At 52.2% G+C, this 12720-nt stretch overlaps 2 protein-coding genes across 2 annotated transcripts; one reads left to right on the top strand and one right to left on the bottom strand.

Annotated features, from left to right (window-relative positions):
• Positions 1–2130: 2130 nt before the first annotated feature.
• On the top strand, positions 2131–6917 carry HRG_07092 (reverse transcriptase (RNA-dependent DNA polymerase) domain-containing protein; the record flags this gene model as incomplete). Its single annotated transcript, XM_044865563.1, has 9 exons — positions 2131–2791; positions 2956–3134; positions 3198–3743; positions 3804–4126; positions 4316–4496; positions 4689–4976; positions 5037–5300; positions 5346–5426; positions 6045–6917. 9 exons carry the CDS (start codon positions 2131–2133, stop codon positions 6915–6917), a joined length of 3396 nt encoding a protein of 1131 aa, XP_044719525.1.
• Positions 6918–9477: 2560 nt separating this feature from the next.
• Positions 9478–11201, bottom strand: HRG_07091 (DDE superfamily endonuclease domain-containing protein; the record flags this gene model as incomplete). The annotated part of the gene is made up of 5 exons (XM_044865562.1): positions 9478–9481; positions 9560–10017; positions 10086–10240; positions 10300–10513; positions 10746–11201. 5 exons carry the CDS (start codon positions 11199–11201, stop codon positions 9478–9480), a joined length of 1287 nt encoding a protein of 428 aa, XP_044719524.1.
• Between the last annotated feature and the right edge of the window lie 1519 nt (positions 11202–12720).

Below are 12720 nucleotides of genomic sequence, written 5' to 3'. Positions count from 1 at the left end.
TTACTCAGGAGGTCCCCAGAAGTCCCTAAGACCTCCTGTATAAATAGCCCCTTCAGACTGCCCCTTTAGACATAGAACATGCATCTTGAACCTTCGTGTGTGACCCCCTTCTTATTCCGATGTGTATTGGCATAACGTTCCACCAACAGTTATGAGCCCGGTTGCATGACTAGGGCATCTTTCACTCGGCAACAACCCATTTGAGGCTATCACGAGCCCCAACGCGGCCAATAACCCCTCTCCTGTGGTGTTGACGTGAGGACCTAGTCAATTAGGTCATACACGCATTCGTTGCATCCCTCCTTTGAAGAAAAGGAGGTCATTACCAACTCCAGCAAAATGACCCTCCCGGCGCAAGGCAAGGAGGTGTACATCACCAAGCTCAAGGAGAGCTTGGACTGGACCCCCTGGATTAGGGGAATTAAGTCTCTTGCAACGACGCATGAGATATGGGATTACGTTGATCCCGATGGAACCCTGGTATTAATGGAACCCGCAGACCTAAGCTGGAGCGACGTTGTTGAGTCCATTGGGCCAAAGCCCCTGAGAGCAGCCTTCGAGAATGAGGCCAGATTCAGGGAGGCCAAGGAAGATTACGTCGAAAGTCTCCAAGAGGCAAGGGAGGAATTCCGCCACCAGGAAAAAGTCAACTTGAAGCAATACGATCGGTATAAAGCTAGGAATAAAGCCCTGCAACAGATCCAGGAAGCTATCAAGAACTCAATCAGTGAGGGACTCCAAGGGGAGACCCTCCTACAGCTGACAGCTCGAGACAAAATTCGAGAGCTTCGTCAGAAGGTTCTTCCCTCTATTGAGGAAGAGAAGACCCTCATCGATGACCGCTATCAGCAGGTTGTCAATAAGAAAGGGGTCCGCGACTGGAAGGTTTGGGCCGACCAGCTGGACCAAGTTATCCTTGATTCAAGGGATCTGAAGGTCTCCACGATCAACGATACAAAAGTTAGGCAGGACTTCCTCAAGGCCCTCGAGGATTGGGATGTCACATGGGCCTCGAACGTACGGTCTGATGACTTGTTGCTTCAACGCCTAAATGCCCCTGAAACGCCGCTCCGAACAGTTATTGCAGACTTCAAAAGGGAGGTTGGGATCAGGAAAAAGGGGAAGCCAACAAAGACCGTCAATCAAGCAGGCCAAACGCCTACAACAACAACAGGGGCCGGGACCACCAGGAAAAAGTGTCCAGCCTGTGGAAGCCACGTCGTCAAGAAAGATGACTGGTGGGTCAATTGCTGGACCTTCAGGGTGTGAAGGAAGATTATGCATGTCTCACTTATGAAAATGTACAACTAGCCAAAGTGAGAGCCTTCCTTACGAAGCTCTTTCTTTCCCCTTTCTCTCCTTGTAGACAATCACTTTGTCCAAGCCGCACTCGACCTCGTTCGTGCCTTGTACCGTCACATATTGTCTACCGATACCACAATACGGCATATCACCGTCCTCGACGTGAATATTGCCAACACGTCACCAGCCGTCCTCAATCCCACCACCCCAAGACTCTTTCCGGCAAAAATTCCACCCGTTTGCAATCAACCAGAGCGACCAAAGCAACGCAAAGAATTGAACCAAACGTAACGAAACGAACGAAACGAACCGAACCAGACGAACCGAACCAGACGAACCGAACCAAACGAACCGAACGAACCGAACCGAACGATCCCAACGACGCCTCACGAAGCTAACCCTACCGAAGCCATGGGTAGCGCCGTCGATCGGGTACCACCCTGCCCACTGCTCAACGCCAGCAACACTGAGGAGACTTTCCGTAGCACATTCGCAGCCAAGCCCTCCGATCTGATGAAAGAAGTCTTCCTCGTGTGCAATGCTGCCTACAGCATGCAAAGCGTCATCGACTCTCTGCGTGCTTCGGCCGCAACAACAAGTGCAGAAGTGGAAGATCTTCAAAATCGCCTTGAAAATACTCTAATCACTAAGAACGATGGAGATGCGACGATCACCCGTCTGATGGCCGAGAACGAAGCATACCTAAGAGTCATTCAATCAGGGGGAGCTTCGCGCCGCTCACCAGAACACCCCGACCCTGAAGCATTCACGGGCGAAGATCCCTCTCGTCTGCCGAATTTCCTTCAGCAACTCGACTTGAAGCTAGAAATGAACAAGGACTGGTGGAACTCGGAACAGCAACGCATGGGATATGCAGTCTCATGCCTGAAAGCCAAAGCGCACGACCAAGTCAGCTACAACATCAAAGATGGCATGGTCCTTTTCGACAGCGTCAACGCCATTAAGGCCGTCCTCCAATCAGCCTTCGGAGACATCGACGCGAAAGCCACCGCCCAGCGCAAGATCTTTGACATGAGGCAAGGGCATAGGTCGCTCACGGTATTCCTCCCTGAATGGTATGCCACCGCCAAGCTCACGGAGTGGGATAGTGAGGCCCTCATTGCGCACCTCCGGCGCGCTCTCCACGACGACATTACATGGAGGCTTTCCCTCACCAAGAGCAAGGACACGCCCACCGATCTCACCCAGTTTATGGATCTCGTCCGCACCTGCGATAGCGAATGCCGACAACTCGACGCCAACTACTTCAAGAAAGAGAACGCCAGTGGCTCAACCAAGCACGGTGGCCGTGTACCGGCCCCCGCCGTAACGCCATTAACGACCCCCAATGACTCGGGAGATTCCATGGATTTAAGCGCGATCACATGGGGAGCGGAAGACGTTGCCTCGGGTCGCAGGCCAAAGACCGACGCGGAGAGGGCAGCACGCAAAGCCTATTGCACAAAACATGGACTCTGCCATTGGTGCAGTTCAGACAAACATCGCTCCCTCAACTGCGACACTGCGCCCTGGAGGACGGAAAAAGAGTAGTCTCCAGCGGAAGTCGCCGCAGGAGACGCAAGAAAAAGGACGTCCTCCTACTCTCTTCCCTGGACACAGAGCAAGACCATTTGTTACTACCATGTACTTTAGTTGACGACAAATCAACGTCGATCAAAACGAACGCAATGCTTGACTCGGGTGCCACAGGAAAGGGGTTCGTAGACGAATCCTTCGCGCATGACCACAAGTTCACGCTTCACAAACTACGGAACCGTCGCCGGTTGAATGTGGTCGACGGAAGACCCTCCTCAGCTGGCGACATCACCCACGTAGCCCAACTTGACATGGACATCAAGGGACACAAGGAGAAAATGCTTTTTTACGTAACGAAGCTTGGGAAGTACGACATCATCCTCGGAAAGCCTTGGCTGACAGATCACAACCCCATCATTAATTGGAGCACAAACATGGTCAGTTTCAACTCTGACCACTGTCGCCGACGCTGCATGGAGAAAGGACAATATCAACTGGCAGTCTTTGGAGCCAGTCCGTTGGCCATTTCGACAACCACTACGACACTGCCACCCCCGCCAATCCCCAGAAGGGTCGGCGCAGCCGCGTTCTACATGCTGGCCGAAAAGCGCGACGTCGACGTATTCTCACTATCGCTCTACGAGATCGACAAAAGGCTGGCTGAGCTCGGCGTCATCACTGAAGCCTCCACATTCGTAGAGCCAAAGGCACCTCGATTCGGCCAGGCACTTACAGACTTACAAAAGATGAACCGAGAACTCGAGCGACAGGACGGAATGGTGGCCCATCTCCCGGAGAGCCAACAAGCCCACGAACTCCAAGCCCGCCGGAAAACAGCAGCCGACATGTACCTTTCAGGAGCGTCCCTCGAGGATATTCACAAAGCCCTCGAACCCAAGACTCTGGTCGATCCCGCAACAAAGGTACCCCACCACTACCACGAATTCCTAAAGGTTTTCGACTAGTCGGAGGCAGACAAACTTCCTCCCCACCGGGGCTGCGATCACGAAATTCAGCTTCAACCAGGCACAACCCCACCGCATGGGCCCCTCTACGGCATGTCCGAGGACGAGCTCGTCGTTCTCCGGAAGTTTCTGCAGGAAAACCTCGACAAAGGGTTCATTCGGGCCAGCACGTCTCCAGCAGCCTCGCCCGTGCTGTTCGCGAAGAAGCCAGGGGGCGGCCTGCGTTTTTGTGTGGACTACCGCGGGCTCAATGCCATAACCATCAAGAACCGGTATCCACTGCCACTGATCCAAGAGACCCTCTCCCAGCTCAGCCAAGCCAGGTATTTTACCAAACTCGATGTCGTCGCGGCGTTCAACCGAATACGAATCAAAGAGGGCCAAGAGTGGATGACGGCATTCAACACAAGATACGGTCTCTTCGAGAGTCTGGTGATGCCTTTTGGGCTGTCCAATGCTCCAGCTACCTTTCAATCCCGGATCAACGAAGTCCTTCGGCCGTTCCTCGACAGGTTCTGCACGGCGTACATCGACGACATCCTCATTTACTCGAACGATCTTGCCTCCCATAGACTACACGTCAAATCAGTCTTGCAAGCACTCGAAGCCGCAGGCCTACAGCTTGATGTCAGGAAGTGCGAATTCGAGACCACTGAAGTAAAGTACCTCGGCATGATCATCTCCACCACTGGCGTACGAATGGACCCTGCAAAAGTTGACTGTCTCGTTAACTGGGAGACTCCCGTCAACGTGAAAGACGTCCAAGCCTTCTTAGGGTTTTCGAACTTCTACCGACGATTCATCAAAGGATTTTCACGCATTGTTCGGCCACTTGTTGCTTTGACACGGAAGTTCGTCAAATGGAATTGGACTCCATCGTGCCAGGAGGCATTCGACGCGCTCAAAAGTAGCTTCACTTCAGCGCCAATCCTCAGACACTTTGACCCCGCAAAAGAAGTGTTTGTCGAATGTGACGCGTCCGACTTTGTCTCTTCAGGCATCCTCTCCCAGGAAGACGACCAGGGAGTATTACACCCAGTGGCTTTCATGTCCAAAAAGTACGACCCGGCCGAGTGCAACTACGAGATCTACGACAAAGAACTTCTCGCCATTTTGCGATGCTTCGAATGCTGGCGACCCGAACTACAAGGCGCACACCATCAGATTACGGTCGTCACTGATCATGCCAACCTTCGATATTTCATGACGACCAAGCAGCTTTCAAGACGTCAGGTTAGGTGGAGCGAGTTCCTCTCACAGTTTCAATTCGCCATCAAGTCAATACCAGGGAAAGAGAACGGGAAGCCCGACGCTCTCACGCGAAGATCGCAAGACCTACCACAAAACGAAACTGACGACCGCATCCGGTACCAACAACAGTCACTGCTCAAACCCCACAACATTGACCGTTCAGTACAAGAACAACTGAAGCTTGACCCTGAACTGGCAGAACTCTTCGCAAACCTTTGCTGGGAGCAAGAGATCTCTCTCTGCCCCGTAATTCTCGACGAAATCCAAGGTCCAGAGCCAATCGACCACAAGATCACGCGACTTCTCGACAAAGGCTACGAAGATGACGAATGGTGGATGAAAATCAGGGACGAGATGCTCAAGCCCCACGGCGTGCCTCACTCCAAAGAAATCCCCCTATCAGAATGCACGATAAATGATGGCCGACTATACTTCCGAGAGAGATTATACGTACCCCAAAGCGAATTGCGGACACTCCTCATCCAACTCGCTCACGACAGTGTCGAATCTGGCCACCCCGGCAGGAACAAATTATACGAGCTCATCTCACGCTCCTACTGGTGGCCGAGGCTCAGTGTTGATACGAAACGATTCACACGGAACTGCCACGGATGTCTGAGAAACAAGAGCTCCCGGTTTCGGTACCAGGGGACTCTGAAACCTCTTCCAATTCCACTGCAAAGATGGAAAGACCTGTCTGTTGACTTCATTGGCCCAATTCAGCCGACGGCCCGTGGGTTCAACGCAATTATGGTCGTTGTCGACAGACTGTCTAAGGACAGGCACTTCTCGCCTTGCAGAACCGACATGAAAGCGGATGACCTGGCAATGCTCTTCGTACGAGACGTATGGAAGCTCCATGGACTCCCGGATTCCATCGTCTCTGACAGAGGACCACTGTTCGTCTCAGAATTTTGGAAAGCTGTGTGCCACTGTTTACAAATCAGCATCGCCCTTTCTACAGCTTATCACCCCGAAACTGACGGGCAGACGGAGAACGCCAACGCATTCCTCGAGCAATATCTTCGCCAGTACGTTAGCTTCGCTCAGGACAATTGGGACGAGTGGCTCCCACTAGCCGAATTCGCAGCCCGCAACGTTGTAAACGACTCAACTGGGATGTCCCCATTCTTTGCGAACACAGGCTACCACCCTCGGATGAGTTTTGGCCCTCCTCGACCAATACCACGCGCAGCACCCAAAGACCTAGCAGAGCGCGGCAGCGAGGGCAACAGCTTCGCCATCAAGATGCAAGAGATCACCGATCTGCTACGGACAAACCTTGCTTCAGCCCAGGCGTCACAAGAGCAATTCGCCAACGCAAACAGGACCCCGGCACCGGCGTATCGAGTTGGCGACATGGTGCTGCTGAGCACACGAAACATCCGTTCAGCCAGGCCCATCCCCAAACTTGATCACAAATTCATTGGCCCTTTCCGAGTCGAGCGTGTGCTCAACGCTCACGCCTACCAGCTAAAGTTGCCACATGAATTACAGTCTCTTCACAACTCGTTCCATACCAACCTCCTGCGACCAGCACCGAACGACCCGCTGCCGGGCCAATACAACCCAACCCCCCCGCCAATCGCACTAGATGCAAACGGAGAAAAACTGTGGGCGATTGAAGCAATTCTGGATTCAAAGCGCACAAGGCAGAATGGTTTCCAGTACCACGTACAATGGAGGGGCTATGACCTCGAAGAAGCAACATGGGAGCCGCTGCACAACGTTGTTAACGCACACATAGCCATCAAAGAGTTCGAGAAGCTCCACAGGACCAAACCACGGCCAACGAAACAAGAAATGCGAAATGCTCATCGCCAAGCTGCCCGAGGCGTGGTTGAATCAGAAGCGGTGGACTGAAGGAACTTGGAGGAGAGGGAGTAAGGGGAGACCATATGTGAAGGAAGATTATGCATGTCTCACTTATGAAAATGTACAACTAGCCAAAGTGAGAGCCTTCCTTACGAAGCTCTTTCTTTCCCCTTTCTCTCCTTGTAGACAATCACTTTGTCCAAGCCGCACTCGACCTCGTTCGTGCCTTGTACCGTCACAGTTACGACGTACGCCGCTAGGTTCATGTCCAATGCCCAATTCGAACGCCTAGAAGGAGACGACATCCTTGACCATTTTCAACAACACTTCGAAGGCTGGAACCAAGACATATGGAACCGGGTACATACGGACTACAAGAGAGCCCTTAGATTACTTCTAAGGAGACGTGGCATCTATTCAGGACGGGAAAATGGCCCTTTTGCACCCCAATTCATCATGTTGCAAACTGTGGAGGACCGACCTGCATGGCCAGAACGAGAGTACATGGAGATGGATTTTGACATTGGGACGACCGCTTATAAGTTACGAGCAACAGGATCAAATGCCCTAACTTCTCCCCGAGAACCCCAATCGCCACCGGTAGCAACACCTCGTTACAGTCTTAACGAACAACAGCCCATTAAGACCTTAACGAAGCCACCTGCCCAGGAACCCATCACTGAGGCACTACAGATAACAACATCACCTCCCACGACTTCCGCTCTGACCCAAGATGCCCTTGACCCAACCTCTCTTACAGTTCATCCGACAACACACCGCTTCAAGCACCCCGAACTCGTCCAACCCGTCCACACCCCCCAACCCGAACTATTATCCGAGCCTATGTCCCTCGAGGCATACACAAAACTCCCACCGGATGATATCCCGAACGCCACCGTCGATGGCGACACACAGCAGAAATTCATGAAACTCTGGGACAAAGACAAGAACTACACAGGAGAGCCGTACGACCTCCTCGATGACAAGATCCGAATCTTCATGAGCATCTGCTACAACATCCAAGTGAAACCGTCACAATTTCACGCCCTTTTCCCGAATCCTCGCCGGAAGAGCACAAACGTTCTACATTGACAAGATCGAATGGACTACCACGTTTAGGAAGGCATACGATAGCATCAAACAACACTTTGACACGGAAGTTAACCACGTCCATTACTATACAGATTGGACCACAACCACTTTCAACTCGATTCGTGCCCAAGATGCTTCCAAATCCCTCCATGAAGTCCTTCAACTACTCTTCGATAAGCTACAACTCTGTCAGAGAGCCCTTGGCCCTGACTACGCAGGAAACATTCCACTGCGTACTACGCTTATCATCGCATGCCGTGGTGTACCCGAACTTGAACACGCCCTCTTCAAACCTGCAGCAAAGATCGAGACCCTCTTTGCAGATATACGATCTTCCGTTGAGACCCACCTTGCCCGACAGACAAACCCTCAGTACTTGCAAAGCCCTGACGGATCATTTGGACCAACGAATCCGAACAATCAGTACTACCTCGATCGCCGATACCATAACAATCGCGTACGAGGAAGATACGGATACTCAGGACAACGACCCAATCGCGGATATGGACAAGGCTACAACCGTGGAAGCTACAGGCCCTCAAGCCATAGCAACTACACCCCTAGCCACACCAATCGCAATTGGACCAAAAGTGCTTTGTTTGTGGACAAGAAGGTTGCTGGTCAACCAAACACTCTGCAGAAGAACGACAAGAGGCCAAGGACCAATATGTCGCACGTTGTCAATTCACAGGCATACAACCTCCAAACTTCATAGCCTATCTTATAGACTACGAAGGTCATGAGCTTGATGAACTCACTACCGACGACATATGGGAAGAACCTGACAATAGCACCAACAATCACCCTAGACAATGGAGAAGTCTACCAGACGGATCAAACCATTGTTCCCGCCTAGCAATTCGTCATTCAAGATCAATATTCAGTGGACAATTTCCCAGGCATCATGATTGACACAGGTGCAGCAAAAGTCTCTACAGCTGGTCATTCCCAGTACATTGCTTTACAGCGAGAAGACCCAAATGTAGCCCTAGACAGCTCGACATCCGGCCAGGCTACCATCAAATTCGGCAACGGCGAAGCCATTCACTCAATCGGCTCAATCGCCCCCAAAACACCCGTCAGAGGGATAACGTTCCACATCCTTCAGACCCCTACCCCTTTCTTGCTTTCTTTGGCTGATACGGACCGTCTTGGTAACTATTTCAACAATATCACAGCAACCACAGAAGAAGAAAATTGCCAGTATGGGAAGAATTCGTTACAGTCTTAACAAAGCTACTTCATTAAGACCCTAACGGAGCCCTGGTCAAGAACCCCTCTTTCCTCACTGTCGTTACATCTTCTTGCCCCGGTCACTACAGCAGCCGCAACCACAAAAAGAAAAAGTTGCCAGTGTGGGAATGGTATTAACGTAATCTACCCCCTTCCTGGCCACACCCCCTACCTGCTCAAAATTTCCCCACCCAAGCGACCCGTACCTCATGGCGCGACCAACCGAACACAACAGACGGCAATTGATTCCAAGAGACAAACAAGCAAGTAAATTCAGACCTGTCTATCTATTACACGTCCGGGCATTATGTTCAAATGACCTGCATTTACTACACCGTGGTGGTGCACGCCGTCTTGGGACGCACAGCTCTTCTTCTGTCTGCCGTCGGGCCTGCTCCTCGATAAGTTGTTGCCCTGCCTGCTCATCCTCCCTTGCCCTCAGTCGCCTAGCACGTTCCTCTTCCTTTTCTCGCCGTCGCTTTATCTTAGCCGTGCCTTCTGCGACAGACAGAGCACCGCCATCACCAATATACTCGCGTCGTTGCTCTCTCTTCCTCTTTCGCCGCTGGTTTTCTGACCGAAGATGTCTGTTTTCGTCGGCGAGCAGCGCGGCACTATGCATGGCCATTTGACATCCTTTGATGAGCTGGTTTATGGCTTGTGAGACCGGCGTGCCCGCATTTTGTGGCCGGCGCTGAAGAAGTCCTTCCACGTGAGTGGTAAGCTGGCTAACATTGCAAGGTGTCTTGTGGGCTTCAAGCTTTCTGGGGGGAGTGTGCTTGTCGCCGTCATCGTTGGCATTGTCGTTGCCATTCCTGTCAACCTGAACTAGTAACCGTGACAGAACCCGGGTCGGATTGAATGGGGAAAGGCCTGTGGCCATGAATCCACTTCGGATGTTCGACGGGAGAGCGCTTGTCGGCGGGCCTCGATGTACAGAAGCAGGAAGTCCTCTTTATCGATGTGGTTGACCCTGCGAGCATCTTCTCTTGAACATTCCGCCCATATATCGTTTTCAAAGGCGAAAAGCACCCGACATCCAGAGGCTGTAAGAGATGTGAGGAATGAGCTGGCATTTGGAGTACCACGATGGCATTGTCCGTACAGTACTTGTCGAACTCCGGCGTAACATGGCTGCCGTGCCCGTCGAGAATGAGAAGTCGGCGTGTTCCAACGGTACGGCGCCGTGTGTATGGGTCGAAAACTCCCTTCAACCAATGCAATCCAAGGTCGTCGGAAGTCCAACCTTTGTCGCTCACGGCAATCTGCCAGTCCTTGGGCACATCTGCCTCGTACCAGCTTGCTTGGTGCACCTTGCCCTGGAAGATGACCATCGCCGGCAAAGCCCAACCTTGGCAATTAATAGATTCAATTACGGTAACCCATTCTCGATTTCCTGGCTGCATGACCATAGGCCGACCTCGCCGGTCAGACCGAGTAAGGACTCTTGCCGACGCAATGACTCCCATTTGAAAACCCGTCTCATCGAAGTTGTAGACATCCTCATCAAGAATCCCCCATTTCTGTTTCGCCATTGCCACCCGATCGTACCATTCTTGCATCATCTTCGGGTCTTCGCATTTGGCACGTTGGTAATCGTATCGACGAGTATTTCGCCTTGATTTCGTCGTGGCGGCCAACGAACTTCCGCACCCAATTTTCGCCGACAGTTTCTTGGCAGCGCTCCGAAAGCAACAAGTTGGCCATGCGGCGAGTGTAGACCACTGTCGGCGGCATCCCTCGCTCGTCCATCGACAAGACCCATTGTACGAGGGCAGTCTCTTCCGTCGCCGTCAACTTCCGGTTGTTCATCTGCGCGTCGCGTCGGGGCCGGGCACCGCGCAGTCGAGCAGAGACTGTCGATTGAGGACATCGTATGCCGTCGCGGCCTTGTGGGCGCTGTCGAATTGGCCTTGCTGATAGGCCTTCACGGCGAGCAGGACCCGTTCTTCGCGTGGAATCGATTGGTCTCGAATTTCCGTCATGGTGGTCGGCCTGTCTCGCCATGAGGTGCGGGTCGCTTGGGTGGGGAATTTTTGAGCAGGTAGGGGGTGTGACCAGGAAGGGGGTAGATTACGTTAGTCCATTGTACTCATCTAGCTAGCTTACGTACACAGTCACGTGTACGGCTGAGGCCACAAAGCTAGCTTCGTGGCCTCCTCCCCCTTTTCGATAGACAAATCCTCATAGCATAATACGACACACCGATAGCGTCCTCCGTTTCCTGACGGCCTACTCCGAGACATCTCGGAGGTATTCCTTCTCCTAGCGCGTGACAGCCGTGCACCCTGTCCCAGCTGGCACGTTTTGTCAACCTCACCTCTCACCCTGTATCTCATCCAGGAGCTTGTTCAGAAGTCCTTCACAACCAGAGGTCACAGTTCCTTCCATGACCATGTGAGACATCCAAAACGGCAAGTGCGCCCTCATCTGCTTCAGGCAGCAAGACACTGGCATAACAATGCAGTCCGAAACGGCCGAACCATTAACAGCAAGCGGAGGAAGAGGAGGTCCAAGCCAAGCCTGCAGCCTGCAGCGATCCTCGCGACTGAACCCTCTGACACTCGGGCCAGCATGCATTAAAACCCTGCTGAAGAAGATGCCGTCTTGTGCGCGCTGTGCCGCGCGATATGTGAAGCCCCTGGGACCCAGACAGTCCCTTAGAGTCTTTTCGAGAGAGGAAGTCGAAAGCTTGTGTGTTGTCACCGACAAGATGAGAAGCCACCGCTCGCAGAAGCGCTCGATCCGGAGAGAGAACAAAACGGATGACTGCAGCAGCAGCAGTCACTCGCCCTTGCCGCGGATAGAGAAGGACAGTTGGTCGAAATCGTCCCATTGAGAGGTGGTAAGCTCATCCTGCCCAAAATTTGACCAACACGAGGACGACTCTTTGTCGAAGCTCTGGTTTGGAAGACCGTGACAGCGCTTCCCGGCCGCTGGGTGGAGTGAAAAGGACAAGATTTGTGTCCGGCACAAATGACGACAAACCTATGGGCACTCAAGCCATAAAATACTCCATAACGCGTCTCATGAAGGACAAACAACGCCTGTCGCGCGAATATAACAATCTACAATCTTGTCTCACACCACTGCAGGGAGACTCTCCGTAAGAGTGCAAAAGAAAAAGCAAAGAGAAAACAATCTGTCAGACATTTGGCTCCACACGGGTTGGCATCAGGCAATTGATGAGAATTATCTAAAGAACAACAAGCGAGTGAATGAACGCACGGAATTGTGTAGCTATTTTATACACAAAAGAAAGGCTTGTTGCCTGCCTACGCATTAGCTGTTGCCTGGCAGGCAACAACGGCTTTGCGTAGTGATATCGCCTTTTCATGAGTACTCGTTGGTCTAGGTGTGGGGCCACAGCAGCCTTAGTCCCAAAAAATCCGGGACAGCACAAAAACCCCCAGGACAATCCTGGGGCCTAGAAATATACTAGAAAAAGTGTTAAGAAGTTAGTACTTCTTCGAAAATACGCTAAAACCTGAGGTACTTAATTCTTAACAGTTGTATTAGTAATTTC

The sequence above is a fragment of the Hirsutella rhossiliensis genome (genome assembly GCF_020360975.1).
Source record: "Hirsutella rhossiliensis strain HR02 chromosome Unknown scaffold00007, whole genome shotgun sequence".
Lineage (NCBI taxonomy): Eukaryota > Fungi > Ascomycota > Sordariomycetes > Hypocreales > Ophiocordycipitaceae > Hirsutella > Hirsutella rhossiliensis.
Note: the sequence above shows the minus strand (reverse complement) of the source record. Positions and strands in the feature narration are given on the sequence as shown.